General features: G+C 58.4%; 1 protein-coding gene across 1 annotated transcript in view; it reads left to right on the top strand.

Moving 5' to 3' along the window:
• Nucleotides 1–2,882: 2,882 nt before the first annotated feature.
• Nucleotides 2,883–25,511, top strand: part of CASKIN2 (CASK interacting protein 2) — a 30,568-nt gene continuing 7,939 nt past the window's right edge. The window contains 12 exon segments of the mRNA XM_066331980.1: nucleotides 2,883–3,055; nucleotides 20,716–20,738; nucleotides 20,741–20,769; nucleotides 22,608–22,705; nucleotides 22,802–22,947; nucleotides 23,087–23,147; nucleotides 23,150–23,181; nucleotides 24,033–24,163; nucleotides 24,370–24,478; nucleotides 24,616–24,724; nucleotides 24,998–25,092; nucleotides 25,169–25,286. Of these exon segments, the coding sequence (XP_066188077.1) occupies nucleotides 2,962–3,055; nucleotides 20,716–20,738; nucleotides 20,741–20,769; nucleotides 22,608–22,705; nucleotides 22,802–22,947; nucleotides 23,087–23,147; nucleotides 23,150–23,181; nucleotides 24,033–24,163; nucleotides 24,370–24,478; nucleotides 24,616–24,724; nucleotides 24,998–25,092; nucleotides 25,169–25,286 (1,045 nt within the window). The 5' untranslated portion in view covers nucleotides 2,883–2,961.

The raw sequence follows: 25,511 nt of genomic DNA, 5'->3' as shown, positions 1-25,511 counted from the left end.
GCCGGGACGGGGCCGGCCCGAGCGGGACTTTGCCGAGTGCCGCGCCGCCTGCCCGCCGGGACCCGCGCCTCCGCTCCGGTACCGGCCCCGCTCCCGCCCCGCGCGGCTCGGGAAGTTGCGGCCGGCCCGGGCTCGGTGCTGCTCGGTGCGCCGCGGTCCGGAGCGGCTCGGCTCGGCGCGGCGCGGGCGGCTCCGGTCCGGTGCCGTCGGTTCGCCCCGGCGCGGTTCTGTTCGCCCCGGTGCGGCGGGCTTGGGAGCACCGCCAGGTGAGTGGGGCCGGCGGAGCAACTCGCCCCAAGAGCCGCGGAACAACTCGCCTCGGTGCGGGCAAAAATCCCCCCGAGCGCGGCCGGAGGAAGGAGCCGCCCCGCCCGGGGGTCTCGGGGCGGGGGAGGCGCGGCCGGGCCCCCCTCGCTCCTCCCGGCCCCGTCCGCAGCGGGGCTGCAGCCTCCCGGGGGAGCCCCTCGGGACCCGGCTGGGTGCTTTCAGCTTCTTTGCATCTTTCCTCCGCCACTTACGTAACTGGTTTGGGTTTGTTTGGGGGTTTTTTTTTCGCCTCCTCTCCCTCCTTTTCCCCCCCCCCGGCGCTGCCGTTGGCTGCGGGAATGTTTGGGATACTTTGGTTCTCCAGGTGGATTCCTGGGCTGGAGGCTCAGCTCTGCTCGTGTGGGAGGGATGTTTTGCTGTTGCTTTTCCAGCTTTGTGTGTTTCTCGAATTTTGCCTTTCGCTTCTCCTCTCTGGAAGGGCTGAAGGAGGTGCCGGTGGGCATTCGGAGCTCTCGGTCCCTCCGAGTTGCCCGCTGAGCCCCGCGTGTTCCGGAGCCGAGGCAGCAGCACAGGGGCTGTTTTCCAAGTGAGGCCAGGCACCTCAAATATAAAGGATTTCTCAAATATAAAGTCGTCTCACCGCCTCACATTTGCTTCTTGTGAGTGCTCCTGAGGAGCAGCACAGAGTTGGATGCAGTGCACAGGGAGGGTTAAACGAAATTGTTCTGAAGACTGTGCGACGCAGGAGGTTTCGGGAGGGGATTTGTTTGCAGCGAGAGGTTAGTCTGAGTCAAGTGGCTGAAACTTTGTTGTAAGGTAGATAAGCTTGTGCAGGTGCCCTAGGACGAGGGGAGGTGACACCTGGCCCCGATGGGCACCAGCTTCAGTGCCGAGGGATTCATCAGCTGAATGAGCTGTGAGTGAGGAAGACTCCCCCAGCCTGGTGTGGGAATCACACACCCCCTTGTCCCAGAAGCTAAGCCAGTTCCTGAGGATCGTCTTTTCGTCTGCCCTGTGCTGCTGCGCCCTGGGGAGTGCTGGAACATGGGGAAGTCAGTCGTGAGCCATGTCTGTGGGCATCTGCAGCTCCCCATGCTGTTATGCCATGGGATTCTCCTTCTGGATTTGCCCCCACCCCAACAGGACCTGTCATTGTTGCCTTGTCTCCCCCGTGATTTCTGTGCTCCGAACAGTGACCTCGATTGCTCGGAGGAAGCGACACCCGCTGTTATATAAACTGTGGAGGTCGAGTGCTCTGGGAAGGGAGACTCCAGTGAGCCGTGGCTGGGGGAACCGGAGCCGGTTCTGCTCCGTCCTGGATGGGCAGAGGGGAGGTTGTGGGGTGATCTGGCAGTGGCCTTGCAGCTGGCACGGTGTGTGCTCCCTGCTCTCCTGCACGCACGCTCCTCCCCGGTGTCGGAGCAGCCTGCCACAAGCATGGCCTTGAACCAGGAGGGGCTTTCTTGCCACACAGTGTGGGAGCACAGGCTGGGACACGTGAACTGCTTCTACGGGACCCCGTGCCCTCTCCAGGGTACCCTGGCTGGCCAGCATATGGCCTTGATCCTGTTCTGAGCACAGTTGTCCTGCTGAATTACACCCAGCTCCTCACCGGGGCCAGAGAGAGCTCTCGAACTGGTGAAGTGTCTTGGCTCCCAGGGCATTTGAGTGTCCCGGGAGGTTTGGAGGGTGAGGGTTTATCCTTGCACAGGAGAAGAGTGTGAGGCAGGCTGACCTGCTCCCGTGGGCTGCAGAGGGCTTTGGCTAAACCTTCCGTGCTCCATCCCCTGTGTGCTGCTCTCGGGAAAGGAGAGGGGGCACAAACACAAGCGCCGTGTGGTGTGTGTGGCCCCGGGAGGACAGGGAAGGAGCTGTGCCCCTGTCCCCCCCTGGGGGCAGCACCCTCGAGACGTTTCCTCCATAGGTTCTTCCCTCTCCGTTTAACATAAGAATGAGCCAAGTCCCCTCCAGGACTAAATATAGTCAAAGTATTCGTTCTTCGGCACGGATACAAAAGCTGTCGCGACTGAGCCGGGAGGTAAATGGCCTTTGGGGGCTGACTCTGCTCTTCCCTCCGCAGGTCCCGGGCTGCCGTGCCGGGGCTCGGCCGTGCGCGGGGCTCTCCAGCGTGCCTGCAGTGCCGTCACCGAGAGGAATGCCAAAACCGAGGGGCTAATGAGCACCAGAGAGGGAGGATCTATAACTTCCAGATGGCAACGAGCTCGTAATCCCTTTGGGAAGAATTAGGGACTCATCAGCGCAGCAGAGCCTGCTGAAGGGAGCAAAGCACGACACCTCTGGCTCCAGGAGTGCTGTGAGAGGCTGAGGGCATCCCAATGCTGCCAGCGCTGGACACCCTGCCCCGAGCTGCCTGGCTTTGTCTCACAGAGCTGTGGTGCTGCCAGGAGCCTGTCCTCAAGCACTGAAGTATTTTTTTGTTTTAATTGATTGCATGTTCTCCAACCCAACCCCATCTGGGTCTTGCTCCTCCCGACGCAGAAAGGGACTTCTGCCCTTAACAGAAAGACTTCTTCCTTCTGGTTTTTATGTCCTGTGGGATTGTAAAGTGTCTTTCTTCCTGGATTTCATCTCTCATCAAAGCGTGCTTTGAGGAATTAGGGGCTTATTCCTATGGCTTTATAAACCTCTGGAATCTGAGGGTTTCTTTGTTGCTGCTGGTCCCACCTGCCCGCGATGGGGCGCGAGCAGGAGCTGATCCAGGCCGTGAAGAACGGGGACGTACCTGGCGTGCAGAAACTGGTGGCCAAGATCAAGGCATCCAAGAGCAGTGAGTACCTGGGCAGAGAGCCGTGGGCTCCCTCCCCCTGACTGGGCACTGCTGCCAGTCGTGGGGTGTGAGTCTCAATGCTGGCCCAGCCAGGGTGCAAGTGCTGGCTCTGACCCCCGGCACACGAGTTATGCTGCGGCCGGATGCGGGAGTGCAAGCACAGCCCGTGCGGATGAATGACTGGGCTGTAAGCAATCCTACAGCTGAGCTGGGGTTCCCCTTGGGCTTGGGGCCAGGGGCCCTGGAGTGTGGGCCACTGAGCAGGGGTGGGTGAAGGGAAGCAGCCATGCTGGGGGGAAGTGAACCGCTTTGGAGGGGGACGCTGCTACAAAGGGTCTTTAGCGGTCGCTGCTCACTCCCGGTATTTATCTTGTGAAAAATTATCGTCCCAGCCAGTCGACTGGAACCAATCGTCAAGCCTTGAATTTCAGTCTGGTAATGTTTAACCCTTCAGCAGGGCTGTTTTCTTGCATGTGCTCTCAGAAAGGTCAGTAGTAAGCAGAGCTTGGAGTGAACAGAGGGCTCGGGGAGGTCCCCAAGGGCCGCTGGGTCCTGCAGACACTGCATGGCATCTGGAGGAGATGGGGAGGGTGGAAAGGTGGATGAGACTGTGGCCAGTGCACTAATACAGTGCCCTGTATAAACCTGAGCTCCTGGTCATTTCTCCTGACAGACCAAGAGAAGGAAACTGGGAAAAGTAAATAAAAGGGCTCTTGATACCGTGTCTGGCTGGGGAAAGGTGTACCCTGGATGCCCAGGCTGTGGGAGTGTGGATACCCCTGCCAAGGCTGCCCATCGTGGGGGGTCTCTTGGGGGTGTGTGGGAAAGCTGAAGGGGAATAAGCTGTCTGGAGGAGGGAGAGAGGAAACTCAGGCCGGAGAAGCTTTAAGGCTTCTTAGGAACAGCTCAGAGTGTAGAGGCTGGTACAGAGAAACCCAGGTTAGGCTGAGGATTATAAACGTGAGGAGAGGATCAGCTTCCCTGGGTCATCTACTGGAAAGCTTTGACTGGGGCCAGAACTTTGCAAATCTTAACTTCTGGGCTTTCAGAAGGGCTGGGAGCCAGCTCCTTCACAGAACAGGGGCATGTGGTGCCCCTTCCCTGGGTGAAGGTACTTGGTGCCATTGCCCCTGCTGCTCAGGGACTGTGCCTGCACTGGTTCGAAGAAATGAACAAGAGCAGTCTGCCCATGTGGGTGGGTTGAAGGACACCCCCAAGGCAATAAATAACGTCAGGACAGGAGTGTCCTGCTGGCTGACACAGCCCCGTCTCCTGAGCTCATGTCCCATGGCCAGGCAGTGTGTGCAGGCTCTTCTCCTCCTGCACACCCAGAGGGGTGAAGTCACACTTGTTTTCTCACATACCCTCCAGTAACTCTCTCCCAGTTCAATCCCGTCTGTTTTCTCTCTGGAGTCTTCCCCTCCCTGCAGCCGTGGGGCACCCACGTGAACATGTGTGTTTAACTCCCCCGCTGCAGCAGCATCAGCAGCTCCCTTGGCTTATTTTCATTTTATTCCTTTATAAGGAGGGGCCAAAAAACCCTGACCCCTCCAAGACCACTGCTGCAAGCCCTCAGTGGTGCTCCTGTGGGGCTGGAGGGTAGGAGCCTGGTCCTGGAGGCTCATCCCTGGCGTGGAGGGCACCACTGCTCCCCATTCCTTATGGTTCCCTCTCCCTCTTCTCACCGATGCTATGTGAGCCAAGCATTTGCTGGCTTTGCTGCTCATTAGAATGCCTTTTCCATATGACAGGCTGAGATGCTGATTTTTGGTTTTTTATCATTATATATTTTTTTAAATCCCTCTAAGAGTCCTTCTGCTGTCTCAGTGGATTGGGAGCTCGATCGCTGTGATCAGCCCTCTGGGGCTTCCTGCGCCTAAAAAAGTCACCGCACGTAAGCAAAATCCAAGCGCCAGTCCCGGCAGCGGGAACTTCAGGGACACGTTGTTTAATATTCTCTGTGCGCAGCCTCCTCCCTGAGCAAGCGCCGCCACACAAGTGGGTCACAGCACCTCTCATTCCAAGGTGGTGGGGTGGGCAGGGACAAGATTTTTGGAGGCAGGAACCAGGAGGGAAAGGGCAGGCGAGGGCAGTTGTCCCGCCTGCGGGAAGGGGACATTGGTGTGACGCCGTGGTCACTCCTGCAGCCAGGGAGGGGGTTTTGGTCTGGGAGAGCCAGGCTGCTCCTGCCAGGCCAGCCATGCTTTGCTTGAGGTTCCCTGGCAATGGAAACATCCCGCTTTTTATTTTCCTTCTCCCTCTCCCCTCCCCTCTGCCTCGGGAGCGCTGCAGAGTTTAATTGAAATTGTTAAACGACCCATCACGGCTTTGGCCTCTCTCCCCCGCGATCAATCACGTCCCTGGGCTGCTGCCCTTGCCAACAATGCACCAGTTGGCCTGGCCAGGGCCAGCACCCAGGGGTTGGGGCTCCTGGGGGAGGTGAGACACAACCCCTCTGGGCAGGGGTCTCAGGGGCGACAGCTCCTGGAGCTGGATGGTGCCCTGCAATTTGGATGTCCCCATCCCTGGATGCAGGATCAAGGGACAGGGGATGGGGAGATGCCAGGGTGATGCTGGGAGAGGGGGTGCCCCTGTGAGAGCCAGGGGCTGGAGGAGCTGTGGAAGGCGATGGGAGCTGGACTCACTGTTTGCCTTCCTCAAGGGAGCGGTGAAGGTTTTTATTTAAACGTGTGTGAAGTGCAAAGAAAGGGCAGCAGCTGAGCAAACTGGTGTGAAACTCTCAAGGACAGGGAGCAAAGCCCTGCTGGGGGTCAGCTGCTCCCTTGCGGAGATTCAGTAACCACTTGCCCCATTTCTCCAGCTGTGTTGGTGCTTTCCAGACCTTAGATATTAAGGACTGGAGCGGGCTCCTGGGACATGGCTGTGTTTGAGCCATGACCTAGCAAGTTGTTAAACGCTAGCAAAGCTTGCAGAGGGGTCTTGGCTTTATCTCCATTCCTGTATTGGAGCCTCTCACTGCTGCATCCCAGCAGCACAAAGCGTGTTAAGGTTTTCTCAAGAGCTGTGCCAGCCCTCAGATGCTGCTGCCACCATGTAGTTTCGCAGAAGGATGATGCTGCTCCACGTGCTGTGAGACTGTAGCAGGCAGATGTGGGATAACTCACTCCTCTCCCCCTTGAATTTCCTCCTAATCCCTAATAGGTGTATCAGCTTAAGCCTCAAAGCATGAGGTTTAATATCTCTCCTGTGATTTGTTAGCCTTTGCCAGCGGCGCTTTGTGTCCCTGTCCTCTGCAGAAATATCCCCTCTCCTTTCATGGCCTGCTGGGATTTCTGCTTCTCCCCACAGCAGCAGGTCTGCAGTTGTTTGGGGGAGAAGTCGCTCCTTTTTGCAATCTGGGAGTTGTTTTGTAATGGTGTTGGATGTGCCTTTGTGCCAGGCAGCAAGCCCAGTGTGCCATCCCCCCTTACAGAGGAGGACCATCCTCCTCTTCACTGCTACTACCAAGTGAGGCTTGTCCCAAACCCTCGGGTACTCCAGGTGCTATTCCTGCTCTGGCTGCAGGGCAGAGCCCAGACTGGCCTTGGGCAGGGTCCTTATCATGTCAGGCTCTGTTACACCCGATGGCTTTCCCTGGTGGCAGCGGTGCAGGGGTGCCTGGGGACCTTTCCTGCTCCACTCCTGCCCCAGGCAGTGACAGGCAGCTGCCAACTCTGCCACCGAGCACAAGTGTGGCCCTGGCCACGTCCCTTGAAGCCCAAGTTTCGAGGACGAGTTCCCAAAGCGTCCTTGGCTGTGTCCTCCCCTCCTCTCCCCGCACGCTGTAGGTCTGACGGGCTGGACCGGCTCCGCAGCTGCGCTCCCACTTGGAAGGGCTGTGGGCACGCCTGCGGAGAGACGCTGAGAAACTCTGCCGAAACGGGCAAAACTCCCTCTTCCTCCAGGACTGAGCCAGCAGCGGGGCGAGGCGCCGTGCCCGGGGAGCCGGGCTGGCAGCGGCCCCGTGCCGGGGACCCCACCACCCCACGGCATGCCCAGACCTGCTCCTGAACCGGCCTGCGCTGGGTGGGTGGTGGGAGCGGGAGGAAAGAGGCTTCAAAGGCTCCAGAGAGTGCAGCAGCCATGGGGCTGGATGGTGGAGGGGCTGCAGCTCCACGGCGAGGTGGGGTCAGTCCTTTCTTCCTCCTCCCGTGGCCTCCAACCTCCCTGGGGGGTAGGCTCCTCCGGCAGCCTGGTGTTTGCTGGGTGGGTTTTCCCATCCATATCCTGGCGTTGCCACCTCTCACGCTGGGAAGGAAAAACCCTGCGCAGGCAGCGGAAGGAGTGAAGGGACAGTTGGTTTTCAAATCTGGGCTCCAATGGTGTTGTGTTTGGAAAGGGGCCCGGCTGCCACTGGAGCTCCCAGAGCCAGGGGAAACGTCGCTGTGCCGAGTGCAGGAGATAAGGCACGAGCAAACAGCGTCACACGGGGAGATGGAGGAGCCAGTGCTGGGCATCGGCTGGCCCTGCCCCTCTGCACCCCATTTCCCTGTGTTCACAGCTCCACGTCTCCCCCTGACCCAGGTCTGTATTTCTGTCCCCAGCCTTTGGACACCCATTGGCAGGGCTGCCTGTGGTCCTTTGCTGTCAGCCTGGGCCACTGCAGCTGACTTTTTCTTGTCTCTGTAAAAGAGTGGGGGGAAAATCAGGCTAATTCCGGGGAAGGGGATGAATGTAGGGACTTTTGAGCCTGCTCCAGGCCATGCTGCTGTCCTTTGGAGATGGCCAAACAACACTGGGGTATCCCATGGAATCTGGGATCTCCTGGAAATGTGGAGGTCCCCCTCAGGGCCATGGATGGAGCCAAGCTGGCAGCCATCCCCAGTGTCACAGGCAGGAGGCGGAGGTTTGGGACAGGAGGGGAATTTCCATCCCCTGGGCATTTCCTGGTGACTCAGCCCAGAGCAGGGGGCTCAGCTGCCCCTTCCCAAGGGCTGCAGAGGCCATTCTGGCTGTCTGACCCAGAAACATGCAACAATTCAGATGAGGACAGCGTGAAGGCAGACAGGGAGGGTAGTCCTGAGCCCAGGGACACCACGCAGCACACGGGCGCAGTAACCAGGACAATGCTCCCCAGGGCTGCAGAGAAGGGGACGTGGCAAGGACACTGACAGAACAGGCATTCCATCCTCTGGCTTGGCTGGTTCCAGGAGGGAGCTGGTGGACCACAATAAGGACCAGCATCACTTCTGCCACGTCTCTGTCAGGTTCCCAATGCTGCAGAGGTTTTTCTGGGAAGATTGGAGGTGAATTGTTGGATCCCAGTGGCGATGGGCCGCGTGTAAGATGGTTTCCTGCTGGAAATGGATGCTTCCACCAGCATTGCTCCGGCAAGAGTTAAAAGCAGGGTTGATGCCGTGCGTGTATGTGTGCATGCACGCGCCCTGCTTTGTTTTTAAAAGCGCCTCGGCTGTCCTGGATCCCCGCCAGACCCAGGGCCCGCCGCTGGCAAAAACTCCGGCAAAGGAGTATGAAAGGGGCAAGAAACTAAATAACAATAAACCACCTCTTTTCTTCTGGCTGCTCTAGCAAGTGAGAGGGTGGGGAGGAGCTGCAAGCATTCCGGCTCCCCCGAAATCCCATCCTGGCTTCCCTAAAAAATCACGCCTGGGATGGAGAGGGAGGGCTCTGTTTGAACCTTGGGGCTGTAATATCACCCAAGCCTTGCCGAGGTGTCCTGGTGAGTCACAGACCTGTCTGGAGATGCCCAAACTGCTTGGAAATGGTTCTGTCAGTATGATCTCTACCCTCCCAGGGAAGGGCTGGATACTCTGGCCCATCCCTCGCTCCTGCGGGATGCTGCCCTGGGTAGGTGCCGTTTGCAACCCCAGGGAGAAGGGCCGGAGCTGCAAGTGAGCAGGGCTGCGATGGCGAGATAAGGGAGCAGGGAGAACCTGCGTGAGGCAGGTATGCGGCTCCTGCAGCATCCCAGGCCTGGTGTAACACGTCCAGCTGTGCTTCCGCCGAGCCCTGCCAGTGCCGCTCCCCACGGGCCGAGCCAAGGCTGCGCAGGGAGCAGCGCAGTGCCCCCGGCATTGATGCCATGCCCAGACCCCTGCCCTGTCCTCCCGGGTGCCATCCCAGGAGCTGGGCCTGGCTCGGCCACCTGAGGTGGGCGGCTGTGCTGGGAGGGGTGAAAACTGGGATTTCGTAATGCTGGGCACGGCTGGTTGTGTAAGGCTCTGTCTGCCTGCAAGGGAGTTGGCGAGCATGGCAAGGGCATGTGGTGCCTGTCACTGAGGTGTCCCCAGCAGTGAGGTTGGCTCAGGGTCTGCCACCACTCTGCAGGTACCTCTTGCCCCCATGGAGCATCTCTCCCAGGGGCTGCCTGACTCACTCTCCCCCTGCAGCAGTCCCTTGTGAGGCATCGCCTCGTTTCTTTGCCGGGACAGGCGTGGATAAGCCTGAAGGGGGTTTCCAGCTGGAGGTGAACTGGGTGCAAATAGCAGTATGGACACTGGGGATTGGGAGCCCGACTGAACTTCCCTTTCCGTGGGTGTCCTGTGTCCTGGGGCAGGACACCCAACTCACAGCCTGTGCAGCCCCTCAGGGACCTGGGATGTGTCCCCACCATGGCAAGGCTACATGAGAACCACTTGCCTCAGTGGCCTCCAGAAGGGGCCAGAGTCCTCCCTGGTGGCAAATCATTGCCTACATGGGGGACACGGGGACACGGTGAGTCTGGCCAGCAGTGTGGGCTACAGCACAGCCATGGCCCAGGGATTGCTTTGGGCTGCAGCCCAGGCTGCCCTGCTTGGTCTGAAGCAGCTCTGGTTTGGTTTTGTGGGGCTGACGCAGATGGGAAGGGCTTCATGAGCCCTCCTGGCTTTTCTGAACCAGTACCTGCTAATCCTGCTGGCTTAAAAAGAAAGGATATGCTCCTCCTTAGAGGGAAGGAGGCTCCTGCACAGAATGAGGTGCTGCCTCTGACCTGCTCTGTGTCTCCAAACCTCAAGAGCTACTTAAGCATTGGGAGAGCCCTCAGTTTCCTCCTCAGCAGTGTTGAGGCACAGGCAACTCCCTGTCCTGAAGCATCTGTCCCACTGGTTATATTTAGCAGCACATGGATATCCTGGAGCTGCTTCTCTGTGCCTTTCACCCCAAACCTGGTGTGAATGGGCAGGTGTCCAGCTCCGAGTCCCCAAAGTGATGGCTCTACTCTGTCCCACTGCAGCCTGCTCCAAATGCCTATGGCTTTGTGGGACTGAACTCACACCAGGTGAGTAGTCCTGGATGAACATCTCCTCCCAGGAGCAGTGCAGGTGGGTGCCTCTTCTCAGCCCCAGCCAGACACAGGCCAGACCCTGGGTCAGGGACCAACATGTGGCCATCAGCCCACTGTGCCACATGTGTTGCTGGCCATGTGTTTGCAAAAACAGTACCTCGTTTTCCAGGAAGGGACATGAGGCTTCCAGGGCTGGTTGGCTCTCCCAGTGTTTTCCCAGAGGGATTGCCACTGCTCAGAAAGCCGTTCCCTGCCAGGCCTGGGGATGGAACAGCTCACCATGATCTCTTGTCATGGCCAGGGTCGGGGGCATTGGATGCCACAGGAGGGGTAGATAGCACAGAGCAAGAAACGGTGCAGGAGGGTCCCATTTTCCCTGTGCTCCCTGACTTTCTCCCCACACCCCTCCGGGATGCTGCGGGGCAGCAGGTGGGGGTTTCAGGGCTGGCTCCCACGTCCTGCCTGCGCCGCCAAGTCGGGCTTGCCGGGGCCGTTCCCGACACGCACCCGCCATCCTGGGAAGGCGTAAACAGATCGGGTTCCCGGCAGGGGTCCAGGGAGCGGGCAGGCCTTGGCTTGTGTCCCACCACTGCTCCCTTGGGATGGGGTGTGGGGAGCACCCAGGCAGGGCTGGGATGGAGGGGCCTGACCTGGCAGAGGGGTCCCTGCAGGCAGCAGAGTCCCTGAGGGAAGCTGGGCACGACTTCGGTTTGACAAGGAGCCAAGGATGTTGCCTCTGCCTCTGTTTACCTCTGGTGCTGAGGTGGGCCCGTTCTTTGGGGGCTGGGAGGTGTGGATATGCTGGCCCCAAACCCCTTCCTGATCCTTTTATGGTGAGCTGCTGACCAGAGCTCAGTCCGTGGAGTGGGGGTCCTCAGATCCAGCTCCTTCTTTTCTGTTGGAGTTGTATTATGATGCCTTTGACCTTGCTGTAACTCAGCCCTTGTCCCTTCCAAGGTATCTGGGGGGATGGGGCTGCTCCGTGTCGCCTTTGTCCTCAGCTGGTCCCCAAGCAGCTGCTGCCTGACTCTGGCGTCCGGGCTGGGCAATGGGAGGAACCCGCTGCCCTCCCTGCTGGCCCTGGAGCAGCTGGGATGAGGAGAGGGGGTCAGGAACGCAGTGCCCAGAATAACTCAGCAGTCACCAAGGGCCCCGAAGGGATGGAAAGGTGGGTGTGGGGTCCTGGGATGGGTTCCTGCTTCCAGGACAGGGTGATGTCTTGCTCCAGGACACAGACTGTCACTGGCTGCTAAGTGATTGCTGCTTCCATGTGGGGACATGCAGGGTGGTGCAGGACATCCTGGTCATGTAGCTGTCATGTCCCTCTCCTGTCCACTACATATGGAACCCCGTTGTAGACAGGATCCCAGGCAAATCCTGCACTGCCACAGCTGCATGAAAATATCCAAATCCAGCTAAGGCAGTGGGCAAATTTTGATGATGGCTTTTCCCACTTTGGCATTGTGCAGCCAGAAACCCGGGCAGGCAGTCAGAGGGTCTGATCCATCTGGGAAAGAGCCCTCACTCTGGACATGCCACAGGATGCTGTTGAAAGGACAACCCCTTTCCCTGTCTTGAGAGGGAAAGGAGAGAGTGGCAATGGGACCACCTCTCTCAGGCTGCTTGTCCCAGCCTGGAGAGAGCTGGCTTATGCCTGCTGGGGATGGACCCACCTGTCTCCCCTTCCCACTTGCCAGCAGCATGGAGCAGCCAGTCAGTTCTCATGTTTTGGTAGGTGACCCTTGCACAGGGAATGGGAACAGCAAGGTGCCCTGTGCACCCTCACCATCACTGGAGAAGGGATTTGGAGAGGGATCCCTCTGGTCCGTCATACCTTGGGAGCTGAGCAGCCACTGACTGCTGAGTGAGAGCCTTACGTTCTTTCCCAATGCAGATGCCACAAATGGCTGCAGCACCACAGAATCTGCAGGAGCAGTCACCCATCTGGCATCCCTTGAGACTGGCAGGAACCAGAGGCCACCTTTTGGCTCTGTCCTGGAGTGAAGGAGGCATTTGGCTGAAGCTGCTGAAATCCAGGCTGCAGTTCAAAGGGAGCTGGACAGTGCAGACATCGCTTGCTGGAAGGAAACTAGGAAGCTGAGCCCCATATTTCAGTTTGGCAATAGAGAATATAGTTAGCAGCTCCCCAGAAGTGGAAATCCTTGGTTCTTAGGATAACCCATTCCCCAGGCAGCAGCTGCCCTGTCCCTGCACAGCCCAGGCTGTGACTGTCCCAGGAGACCCCACCGGCACGTCCCACGCGGGGCTGGCGGCAGCACCGGCTCCTGGGGTCAGAGTTGAGGAAAGGCATCCGCAAGGTATTTTTAACCGTGTGACTCCAAACTCTGGCTGCCAGCAACCATCTGAGGTTAGTCCCGGGCTGCTGGCAGGAGGGGGAATTTTGAGTAAAATTCAATTCCCAGCCGTGTCGTGGCCTCGGGAAGGAGCGGTGGCACTTGAACCATCGACCTTCTGGGTGACCTCGAGCGAACAGCTTCACCTCCCGCTGCCTCCCCTCCCATCCTGTGTGTGCCTGGCCCAGATTAGCGCAGCCAGGGTGGGGACAGCTGCTCCGTCCGCCCTGGCAGCGCCTGCTCCAGGTGCACAGCAGCTTCCCTGGGGCCAAAGGAGGAAAATGTCACAGGATTTCCAGCCTCCGCATCACTGTGTGCTTTGAGTACTGGCTCCACCGGCTGGAGCAGCTCCTGGGTGCCAAGCTGCCATGTGCAGGCACGGGGCTGGCACTGATGGCAACATGGTGCCATAGGGCTGTGGCAGCCTAGTCCTCCAGCCTCAGCCTTGCCCTGCTTCGCCTAGGAGCCACATGGTTGCTGCAGCCTCCAAGCTACAGTGCAGGGCCTGGATCCTTGTTTCGTTCCCTTGAGCCCACAGGGTTTTGCTGGCTACTGTTGGCTGCTCTAATTTTTATCTGGGGCTCATGGTTAGAACTATAAAGTAAATTGGTATGTGCTGCTCTTGAGCGTCAAACCCCTTCAGGTGTAGGTGGGTTGCTGCGTCCCTGCCCGCCCTCCCTAATTAACTGTTGCTCAGCTAATCCAGACTTACTGACCTGCCCTAATCTTCCAGGCAAGGCCAGCCCTTCACTGCTGGCTCCTGTCGCTCACCTCTTATGTCCCCTGTGAGCCTCTCTCATGTTCACAGCCCTGGGCATGAGATGGATGATGGTACCCCAGGAAGCAGCAGAATACATGGTGGGAGATGGTATCCTGAGAGGCCACATCCACCCATGCAGGGCTGCCGAGGTTGCTTTCCTGGCCAGCATCTCCCTCTGTGCCCATGCTCACACAGCTCCTCTCACCGTCCCCCCACATCCTGCTTCCCCTCTTTCTTCCTCCCATTGACCTGCTGCCGGTTGGATTATTTCTCCCCAGATGCTGCAATCAACATTTTTCCCAGGTTGAATCTGCCTAGGTTTGTTCTCCTAATCTCTCTTAAGTCCTTTTTGTGTTATTTCTGCCCTGGTCAATCTGTAGCACATCCGCCACAGATTATTTTAATGCACCATTTGCTGGGTACGGCATTAATGACAACACTGAGAGTGTCTGTAGGTGCAGCCCCTTTGCCAGGGTATCTGGGATAGCCCTTCCTTGGCTTCCAGGGGCCCAGCTGGACACGAGCTAAGGTGCATTGTTAATGCTGGAGCTGATGCTCTGCTGGTGCCCATGTCCCACAGCCCAGGGGTGGCCCTTGGCCCCACGGAGTGCCCGCTGCAGGTTCAGGCAGTGCTCGCACTTGGCTCCCCACCGCTATCGGCCCATCTCTTCCCGCTCAGGAGGCGTCCTGTCCTTTCGGAAGGATGGGGGAAATGGAAAAGGCTCCACCTCTTCCCTGGGCAAATACAGCTCCTCTGAGTTCACATCCTGGAGAGTGAAATAGCCAGGTCCCAGCAGGGACGGTGACTTCACCTCCCGGTAATGTGTTTCCCTGGCCAGCTGGGAAAGGAGCCCTTGTATCTCCGAAGGAGCCGCCTGGCTTCCCCCACCCGAAGCCTTTCCCAGCTGTTTCCATCCTGGATGAGGCTGGGGGATGCAGTTTTGGCTCTGTGGCCAGGGGAGCTGGGCTGGGCTGTGTCACTTTGGAGTAGGCAGCCACTACAAACCCACCAATTATTGTGGAGAAGGGGAGCAAGCACTATTCATCTCACCACAGCTGAAATCCTTCTGGGGGCCTGAAACTTAGAGCAGGAATACGTTTGGCTTTTGCAAGGGGTGAATCCAGCCCCAAAGGATTCCTGTGATGCTCTTTGTCCTGCTTGGTGTTTGTCCTCTCTGTCCCCTGTGGCCATCAAACCTTGAGGTCGAGAGCTGAGAGCTGCACCTTCTTTCCAGCTGCGTGGATGGAGACGGAGTTTCCGACTCTGCTTTTCCTTTCATTGTTTCAGGAGCCTTCACTTTGAACAAACTGCCTGTTTTTTCCTGCTTTGCTTGTGAGGGGAAGCAGCAGGAGAGAATTGGGGGTTTGGATGGGGGTCCTGGAGTGTCTGGGCTGGGGGTGAGTGATCAATGTCTGCTGTGTGAGGATGCTGCTCAGTGTATCACCTGCTGCCAGCCTCTTAAAAAACCTTAGAAGTTTGATTTCCCCTGGAAAATAATATTCCCAGCCTTTTCCAAATAAGGAAAACGTCTCCCAGTTGATTCCATGGTCCTGTTGCCCTATCCCCCTTTGCCTGTGGTGGGTCTCTAGCCCAGCCAAGGGTGGAATGCAGATCCTTGGACCTCTCAAACTCCTCTGCCTTTGCCATCACCTGCCTTCACCATCATCCACCATCATTCCTGAACATGTTGCAGCACAGTGTTGCTTAGAGAAGGAGATGAGGAAGGAGACCAAGCTGCCAGAGGAGACTCAGACATGCCATCAGCAGAAACAAGTTGGTGACAGGAACTGCTCTGTGTGGCTGTAAGCTGTAAGATTTGGGGCTCCAGCCAGGAGTAGTGACTTGTGTTGAGGTTAGAAATGAGCATTAGGTGCAGGGATACTCACAGCAGAGAGGTGCTGTGTCCAGCCTCAGGATGCTATGAGGAGCTGCCCAGAGCTCAGCTCCTGGAAGATTATTGCACCTGCTGGGGTTATTCCAGGCTGCTGAAAGTAGGAGCAGGGCTTGGTGTGACAGCCATCCTGCAGCCTGTGCAGTGTCAGAGCAGGCAGAGCCCTGGTCTGGTGCAGAGTTTGGTAGGTTTCTCAAGGGATGAAAATGCCGATTACTCTTGAGGAGTTGCCAGATGTTGGTGTGGGGATTGTAAGGGGCTCCCAGCTGCTCTCATGTCACTGCCATTTGCCCTCTGCTGATGGGAATCCACTTCCTTGATTGCAAGCCTCCCCATCCCTGCCAGTTAAGCCAGTGGCTTTTCCCCAGTCACACCCAACCCCGTAGTGCCTGGCTTGGCGAGGGGCCTGTTTGTCAGTGTTGGTGGGGAGCCCATCCTCAGTGATGCTGCAGAGCCTCAAACCCAGCACAGGCTCTTTGTGGGCAGGAAGGCACCGCTGGCATTTGGACACCTGTGGCATTTGGACAGCCATGGCATTTGGGCACAGGGATAGGTGCTCAGCCAGGTATCCCAGGCAGCAGCATCTTGGCAGCCAAATTCACAGACCATGACCACAGGGGGATTAGGGGAGCCCCTGTCTGGGGAGCAGGGCACAGCACTGGGCTCAGTGTTTGGGGTGCAGCTGGTGGCTGCAGTAGAGAATTGGGGTCAGGCACCCTTTGCTCTCACCCAGCCTCTGTTCTCAGCTGGCTGGGCAGCTTTGGTATCTCTGTGGCTGAACTGCTTCCCTATCGAGGTGGGTGAATCTTCTGAACCTATTGGGAAACGCTCCTGAAGCAGCCAGTCTGCGGGAGGCTGCTCTGGGAGGAGCCAGGTGTGGGTGGCCGCAGCGGACATACCTGTGGACAGAGAGGCGACAGCGAAGGGTGGCTCCTGTGGAAGAGGGATGGACATCATCTCTTTGGGTCTTGATTTTGGCCAAAACAGTGAGTCTGTCCTGAGCCCTGGCATGAACCCACCATATGCTGAGGCAGGGCCACCCCGGGCCATCACAGGGCAGGTTGGGTGAAGCTGCCACCTCCTGCCACCTCCGCCTCCAGCTCCAGAGGCTGCCACCACCATCGGAGACGGCTGGTGTTCTACAGGATAGCAGCTGATTAGCTCCTCCAGCTGGTTTATTGGTTTAGTGGTAACAGACATTTCATTTTCCCAGAGGGTATGTGTATGTATTTGGTGTGTTCCATGTACACTGTCCCTCTCCCAGTGCCCAGGGAAGCAGGATGGTGTTCTGCAGTGTCCTTGCAGGGCTTTCCTGCATGCAGGGTTACTTGTAGCAGGCAGTGTCGGGGTGCTCAGGACTGGATGTTCGGGGATGCTCATGGTACAGGGACACTCAGGGTTGATGTTGTGGCTGGCAGCACAGGGATGTTTGTGACACTGGGATGCTCAGACCTCCAGCATGGGGAGGCTCGTGGCACAGGGGTACTTGTAGCCAGCAGTGTGGGGATGTGATTTCCCAGGATGAGGGGATGGTATGAGAGTCTGCGACACAGGACCAGCAGAAGGAGGTGTTTTTCCAAGCGTCTCTGGCAAAGAGGTAGATCTCCAGTTACGGCTCTGTGTGTCGCCCTGCACAGCAACAAAGTCTTGCAAGTGGTGGAGCTCTGCTGTGGCTGCCCTGGGTCGGACAAAACCAGTGGGGGATGACAGCAAAAAAAATGCCTTCTGGAGCCCGACTCCCGTGTGAGAGCCAGGGCAGGAGTCTCCAAAGGGCAGGACTCCGCGAGATATTTGGGCATTTCCTTCCGCAGCCGAAGCCAGGCGAGCACGTGTCACTGCTTCCCAAGGAGCGCTTCGGAGGGGTTGTGTCGGTCTCCAGGAGCCCGGGGTGAAGCTCACAGGTGTCCCCGCAGGAAAGAGCTCTCGGCTGGAGTGCCGGGCTGACTCGGGGTGCCCGCTGTGCTGGCACAGGGGTGCCGGCCCGGCCGAGGGCACGCCCGGCTCCACGCAGCCGGCACAGCCGGCGCCAGGCGAGTGCCTCGGGGGGTGAATACGGCTTTGTGCCGGGCCGGCTGCCAGCGCGGCGGGTGAGGTGCTCGGCCCGGCCGGCCGCTCCCCGGTGCCCCCTGCACCCCACGGGGAGCCCGGCCCGGCAGCCCTGCCCGCGGGGAGACTGAGGCACGGGCGAAGGGGGATGCGCCGTGCGGGGCCACAGCGGCGATCCAAGGGCTCCCGGCCCCGTGTGGTGCTGGGCGGCCCGCGCTGCCTCGCCACGGCCGGCCGCCGGCCCCGACATTTGTAAGCAATTTGCCGGAGCGTTCCGGAGGTGCTTCCCGCTGCCGCTTGCAGCCCAGACGCCGCACAGAAGCTCGCTGGCTCCCTGGAGGCCTCGCTGAGGCCGGCCCTGCGATCCGCGCCCTGCCCGGGCGGAGCGGCCGGGAGCCGGGCGGGAGCCCTCGCAGCGCCGTGCTGCGGAGCGGGCCCGGGGCAGGGGAGCCGCGGCTGGAGTTAACCCTCGGGGTGCACCGAGATGTGCTTTCCCTGGGAATAGATAACCCCTTCGGCGCTGACTCCGTGTTCTGGGCTGTTCTCCCGCCGTCTGAGCGTTGCCCCTGGTGGGGAATGGGGATTGCAGATCAGGCCTGCGAGTGCCCCCACCTCAGTGCAAACCCAGCGGGGATGATGGTGATGTGGCTGGAAGGATCTGGCCGCACCTCCCAGTGCTGGGGCTGGATTAACCCTGCGAGCCTTTCCCAGCCCAGCTCTGCAGCCCCCTGGCCGAAGCTGAACTGGCCAGGCTGGAGGGCTGTGGGATTGGGACAGCTTGGCCAGCCTCTGCTGAGCTCCACAACATCTGTGTGGAAAAGGATGGGGAGCCTGGGCACCAACGGGGAGGAGAAGGGGCTGAGGAAATGCGGGGAAACCTGGGAATTGGTCCAAAGGAGCACATGGATGGAATGAGGAAGGGAGATGCAAGGAAATGTCCCATCCGCTGCCTTCCTGTCATCAGGTCCCTGGAGTTTAGGATTGTGCAACAAGATGGCACTAGTGGAGGGGTCCCAGCTGCCTCACTGTGCTGTGCTTTGCTTCCACTCCTCCATTCCTCTCCTTTCCCGTTGCCTTATGCTGGGGTAACCGCACACTTCACCTTCCAGCCTTGCTGCAAAACCCTCCAGCTCTCCAAGCAGTGATTTAGCCACCTGCAAACCAGGGATGAACTCTTTCCCTCCCTGCCCAAGGTGGATCCAGGCATTCAGGAGGACCTCCAAAGGGAATGCTGCTCTTGGTTCTGCTGTTTGTGACCCCTCCTGCTTTCTCCGTCACCCCACACAATGCCCATGTGGTCCTGCCCTGTGTCACTGGCCTGGCTGGGCTGCTGGAGCAGGGAACGAATTTGAGGAATGTTGCTCAGGGAGATGTGGATGCTGACAGCTGCCTGGAAGCAGGCAGGGACACCCACCATGTCCTGGGACATTCTAGCCCTGCTTACTGGATCCCACTGGCCAGCTCAATACCCCTGAAGGTGGAGTTAGAGATGGATTTTGGGGTGAACTCTCCTTCTTCAAATAGTGGGCCACTGCTCAACTCCAGGACCAGCCCAGGGCTGTGGAATGATTCTGTCTCTTTTGGAGGTGCTGGTGCTCTTTGGGCATCTCCATCCAGCCCTTCTTTTTTCCCAGCATTGTACTCCCAGTGGTCATCACTGAGGGTCTGGCCTTCCTGCCCTGAGTTAGGACTTCTCTTCCTCCTCTTCTTCCTCTTCCCTGACCCCTTTTCCAGCGGAAGTTTTCAGCTGCAGATAGTGGGAGCAATCCCAGTGGTTACGGTTCTCCAGGGCTCAGTTCAGAAATGGCCAATTTACAAGTGAAATGTTATTTTTTCCTGGCTGCTGAGGTCGAGGGAGGTGACTTGTCTTTGATGAAGACCCTGGATCCTGGGCTCCTTGGGCTAGAGGGGGAAGTGGGAGCTCTGCTGAGTGATTGGCTTTGGGAGCCAGTTCCTTTGGGAAGGCCTGTTGGATGGTGGCTGAGGCTCAAAGACAAACCGTCCCTGTAAGAGGTAATTAGGGTGATCCTGTCCTGATCCCCTCAGCTGTGGCGAGGAGTCACGAGTCCTTCACCAGCAGCCACTCCAAGCCTATTTTGTGTTAATTAGGCTGTTTACAAAACACTGTAAATTGCAGTAATGAACACCCTAGTACTTGGTTTCCTTTAATTATCCATTTGCATGATGAAGAGCCAGCCCCTCTTCAGCTCTTCTTTTCTAGCAGCGGGGTCACACAGCCCACTATGGCTTATATGGGATCTGCCATGCAAGGTGGCAGAGACCTTGGGAGGAGAGAGAGAATGGAATTGAGGAGGATGAGAGGAAGGAAAAGGAGAGGGATCTTCAGCACTGAAGATCTAGCTGGTTGTGAGGAAGCGGGCTCCTTCCCCAAGACCCCAACACAGCAGAGTGGGGTCTGAGCAGCTGTTTTACTCCAGGCTCAGAGCCTGGCACTCGGATTTTGACTTTCCATAGGAAAAAGCACAGAAAACCATTCAAAGCATTTAATCCCCCCTGGCTGGTGATGGGGCTGCCTGGAAAGGCAGAGGAGGAGCAGTGGTATTTCTTGGCTCCCCACATACCTTTCCCTTTCTTTCTCTTTTGACTTGGCGGATGAATTCCAGAGATTTTAATCCGCTCTCAACCCCTTGGTGAAGAATAAAATGTCCTCTCTGTGTGGGAGGAAGGAATCCATTCAAATAATTGCGGGAAGGAGCAGGGAGCTGGGGGTTGCACTGGGGGTGCGTGTGAGGCTGTGCTGAGGGTGGGCTGAGCATCCTCTGCTGCCAGTGGTCCTTGAAGGGAAGGGAAGGATGGGCAGGGGGATAGGAATATCTGAGGTGGCACAATCCTTGGGTCCCTGAAGGGGAGGGAGGGCTGGGCAGGGGGATGGGGATATCCAAGGTAGCACAATCCTTGCATTCACAGCTGAAAGCTTCGGCCTCTGCCCTGGCCATAAAAATGCCAACCTGTGGTCTGTGGGCCAGGCCTCCAGTGGCAGTGGCAGGCACAGGGAGCGAGTGGGGGGCAAAATGGCCTCACTCAGCAGTTTTGGGGTGTCAGTGCCTATAAAGGGGAGGGAAGTGCTCATTATTCTGCCAAGCCAGGGTGGAAGAAACTGTGGGGTCCGGCCATCTCGGGGGCACACATGGATAGGGCAGGAGAGATGGAGGAGCAAAGTGCTAATCTTGAGCTGGGTCAGCCCACTGAGGGTTTGTGGAGGTGAAAGTGGAGGCAGAGGAGAGTAGAGGAGAGACCCCTGGGATGGGTCAGGCACTGTTCTGCATGCTGGGAGGTGGGTGTGGCTGTGGGATGGGGTTCATGTGGGGCCCTGGGGCCTGCAGGCTCTGCCTCCGCCATGACTTCACCTCTTGTCTCTGCAGAGCTTCTGGGATCTGCCAAGCGCCTCTGAACGTGAACTACCAGGATGCAGATGGGTGAGTGCCCCCCTGGAGGTGCTGGGTGCTGCTGCCAGCTGGGTTGAGCTCCTCTCCCCAGTATCAGTCAGTCCTGCAGCTCAGGACAGCTTTCCAGGGGAGCTGGAGAACACATCAATATCCCAGAGCCAGGGCAAGCCTGCACAGGCAGAGCCAATGCCTGCCTGGATCTAAGCTGAGGGCCACTGCTCAGTCCCTCCGAAAATCCTTCATAACTCCTGTATGTGCCCCTCAGTAAGGATGGGGTTGGAATAGGGCTGGCAGTGTGTCCAGCCAAGTGCCCTGTGTCTCCCTGGCTAAAGCCCAGAGCAGCACCTGGCTGACCTCAGCCCCTGCACTTGCTCGTGCCTCTGTTTAATATCCCGAAAGCAAAATCCCATTGTTTGGGAGAGGAGTAGAGAAAGAAATACGAGGTTGCCAAGTGACCACAGCTATTTGTGTTGCTCATCACTTCCAAAATCCAAGTACTTAATAAGCTGGGTACTGAGAGTTAAAGAAACCACAAAGGCCCATAAAATAATAAGCGCATTATTCTTATTGCATTAACTCTGACCTGTCAGTCATTAGCATTGTTTTTATGTGCTGTTGTTGTACCTAATTTCTACATGTTTTCTTTTGGAGGACTCTGTAGGAAGAGGTGTCCATGATGAGTGCTAACAGGCCAGTGGGGGGTTGGGAACGTGCAGGATCCGTCTTAAAAATACAGATGGAGCTTACTAGAAAAGGAATTTAATAATAGAAGCAATGATCTGATTCTAATAAGGCACAGGGTTTGTGCATGGGCAGCTCCAGGAGGGCTGATGGTGGAACTGGGGTAAAGGGTCTGTTCTCTGCCCTAGGGACATGGGCAGGGTGTTGAATTTTGCTGGGGCAGAGGAAGGGGATGATGGGGAGGTGAGACACGAGCATGGAGATGGCGGTGTGTGTCCTGGGAGAGCCATGGTGCTGGTGGTGTCCTTGGCATCACCTTGCTCAGGGCTTGGAGAGGATGGGATGGGCGAGTGTGGCTTTGTGGGTCTCCCAGGGCAGAGTGGGACCCCACAGGGTTGGTCGGGGGATGTTGTACTTTGTGGCAGATGTCTTGCTGTGGCTCAGGGACATGGTGGGTGTACTGGAAGAGGGAGCAGCCCTCTCTGCTGGGGTTAGTGTCCCTCCTGCACTGTTGAGACTCGCACAGGGATCTGGGGATGTTTTGGGACTGCAGATCATGAGGAGAGCCATGTCAGGAGCTCCCCATGTCACTCAGAGCGGCTCACGGGCTAATCCCCAGTGGCACAGGGACCCTCGCTTGGCCTTGGCCCTTCACGTGACGGCTCAGGGGGAGTGCCAGGCAGACAGGCCCCTTTCACAGCCCCAAGACACTGGGCTCTTTCATTACTGGCGGCCTCCCACGCTCTGCCATGGGCTCCTGGCAGCCCTGCTGGCATGAGGAGGGGGCAGCTGGCAAAGGGGGCAGGAGTGGCCACAGGGCTGCTGTGTTTGATGCTGTGAGCAACGCTGGGGCTGCCTGGCTGCTCTTTGGAGAGGGGAGATGTATCTCTCTCCATCCTGCCTGTTTCCCCCAACAGAGGGCACGGAGTGAGGGAGTCCTGTCTCTGGGGTTTCCAAAGGTTCACAGTGTGCCTAGATCTCTCACTGAGCCCTGGGGCATGGACAGCTTGGAGGGATTTATCAGTGTTTTGCTATGGGGAATCTGAGGCACTGGGAGTGGGGAATCGGGGAGGATGTAGCCTTGAAAAGCCAGTGACAATCCCAGCCCTCAGCCCATGTCCATGAGCGGAGGGGTGGCTGTGGGGACAGCACAGTGGGGCTGGGCTGAGCCCTACTTCGTGCCACAGGTTCTCAGCTCTGCACCACGCAGCCCTGGGCGGCAGCCTGGACCTCATCTCGCTGCTGCTGGAGGCACAGGCCACCGTCGACATCAAAGACAGCAACGGTAAGGGGTGACCCCCAGGCACGGCCCCGCGGCCGCCGGCTCAGCCCCTGCGCAGGGGGGGCTGTGTGCAGCCCTGCTGAGCCCCGCTGCCCACAGGGATGAGGCCCCTGCACTACGCGGCGTGGCAGGGCCGCGTGGAGCCCGTGCGGGTGCTGCTCCGCGCCGCCGCCTCCGTCAACATGGCCTCGCTGGACGGGCAGATCCCGCTGCACCTCTCGGCGCAGTATGGCCACTATGAGGTGGTAAGTGAGAGCCCAGAGCCACCCGCGTGCCCTCCCTGGGGTTCTCTGGGGTACTGGGTGGGGGCAAACCCCGCCATGCCAAGTGGGAGGCAGGCTGCAGGGTGAGGCTGAGCCCCTGCACCGTGTTGCTCCCCTGCAGTCGGAGATGCTGCTCCAGCACCAGTCCAACCCGTGCCTCATCAACAAGGCGAAGAAAACCCCCTGGACTTGGCCTGCGAGTTCGGGCGGCTGAAGGTGGGTGCTGTGGGCTCTGCCCTGCACCAGGGGCTTCTCCAGGGGCAGCTCTGGAGCTCACTGGCTCCTTCAGGAGCAAAGCATGAGGTCTGGCCACAACTGCTCTCCCTTCACCACGAGGCTCAGAGCCTGCCAAGCAGCACCTGCCTCCTCCTGTGGCCAGACATAGCTAGATCCTGAACCTGGGAGCTGTGAGTTTTGCCCCTGACCTCACAGCAGGGCAGTGTCAGACTGGGAGTGAAGCCAGGAATTGTTGCTCACGGTTCTCCACAGCCTTCCCCACCCCCCCCGGCTTTGCTCGCAGTTAAGCACGGATAGGCTGAGCTGGCTAATCCCAGCAAGCTCTGAGCATCCAGCTCTGCTCCAGGTCCCCAGCACAGTTCTTGGGGACAGGGCCACACCATGCTCTGGGAGACCCTTGCCCAGCCAGCACCACTGGGTTGGGCTGGAGCACAGCCAGTCAGACTTCTATGCCCCACTGGGAGGTGACCAGGGGAATATTTCCATTTTTGGAGTATCTTTAAGGTCTGCAGCTATAAACAGGGCAGTAAAAATAACTCCTCTGTGCCTCTGGGTTGCCCAGAGATGCTGAGTGTCGCTCTGGGCTGGAGAGACTGGAGGTTTTTAGGGCTTGGTCTGAAAAGCCTGATTATGGGAAGACTATTTCTGGCTGTTGTGACCTTTTACAGCTCCCCCACAACAGTGTGGCCATGCCAAGCACTGTCCAGCTCCAGCCAAGCCCGGGGCTGTGGATGGAAGGGAGTGGCAGGATAGGAGTGGTGGGCCGGCCCCAAGGATGAGACCCTCACTGGGAGGGTGCAGGTGGAGGTACTTACCTCTGTCTCGTGCAGGTGGCCCAGCTGCTGCTGAACAGCCATCTGTGTGTCGCCTTGCTGGAGGGACAGTCCAAGGATGCCACTGACCCCAACTACACCACTCCACTGCACCTGGCAGCCAAGAACGGGCACAAGGAGATCATCAGGTAACTCCCTGCCTTATGCTGGAAAAACCCATCATGGCTTCAGTCCCGCTTCCTCCCAAACACACCTTCCACCTGCAGGCTTCAGCCCCTTGTCCCCAAAGCAAGTGCAAGGTGTTGTCCTCTTCTCATTGTAAAGCAGCAGGTGCCAAGTGCCTGGCCTTGATGTCCATGTCCTGCTGTTCATGCCTCTCCCTCCTTCCTACCAGGCAGCTGTTGAAGGCTGGGATCGAGATCAACAAGCAGACAAAGACAGGCACAGCCCTGCACGAGGCCGCGCTCTATGGCAAAACAGAGGTGGTGCGGCTCCTGCTGGAGGTGAGCGTGGTGGGCATGGGGCTGTGTGGGGAGACAGCCCCTGGCAGTCACCCAGCACCCCTTCCCCTCGTCCCTTGCCTCCCTTGGGTCTGGTGGCAGTGAGGGATCTGGCCTTGACCATGTCTCCTCCTGGGCAGGGCGGCGTTGATGTGAACATCAGGAACACCTACAACCAGACAGCACTGGACATTGTCAACCAGTTCACCACCTCACACGCCAGCAAGGACATCAAGCAGCTGTTGAGAGGTGGGGATGGCACTGAGAGGGACTTCTTCCCCCTAGGAACTGCCTGGGCTCCCAGTGCCTCCTGAGCAGCCTAAATCAGTGCCAGCATCCCAGTCCCCTCTCACATGTGCCCCATCCTACATGTGGGGCAGTGTCTGGGGATTGAGTGCTTTCTGCAGTATTAATGTTTCTTCTCTCCTCTCCTTGCTTTTGCTTTCTCCTTCCCTCCCTGGACTCCTCTCTTTCCTCCCTGCGCTCTGGCACCTTCTTTCTTCCTCTGTCCCTTGCCTTCAGAGGCATCAGGAATCCTGAAGGTCCGAGCTTTGAAGGATTTTTGGAACCTCCATGACCCAACTGCTCTCAACGTCCGAGCAGGAGATGTCATCACGGTGAGGCTGCTCTCTGCTCCCCGTCCCCCTGCCCCACCGTGGCCCTGGTACCAGCCCACCTCTTGTCCCATGGCAGGTCCTGGAGCAGCATCCAGATGGCCGATGGAAGGGGCACATCCACGATGCTCAGAAAGGCACCGACCGGGTTGGGTACTTCCCCCCCTCCATTGCTGAAGTCATCAGCAAGCGGACAGGTCAGTGGCCATCCTGGGCATGCTGGGGACAGTCCCCTGTGCAAAACCTTCCCAGCCTTCCCAGCACCTCCTGTCGGACAGGCCCCGCGGTCCTGGCTAGCTAGGGGGGAAGAGAGGGCCTAAGGGGGTGTCACCACGGTTGGTATACTTGGAGGGTTGTGGCTCAGCTTTCCCCCACCTGTACCTGCCTCCCGCATGAGCTCTGACCACGCGTGTTTTGTCTTT

This window comes from Sylvia atricapilla, chromosome 18, assembly GCF_009819655.1.
Source record: "Sylvia atricapilla isolate bSylAtr1 chromosome 18, bSylAtr1.pri, whole genome shotgun sequence".
Taxonomy (NCBI): Eukaryota; Metazoa; Chordata; class Aves; order Passeriformes; family Sylviidae; genus Sylvia; species Sylvia atricapilla.
The sequence above is the reverse complement of the archived record's forward strand: the minus strand, read 5'-3'. Positions and strand labels throughout refer to the sequence as shown.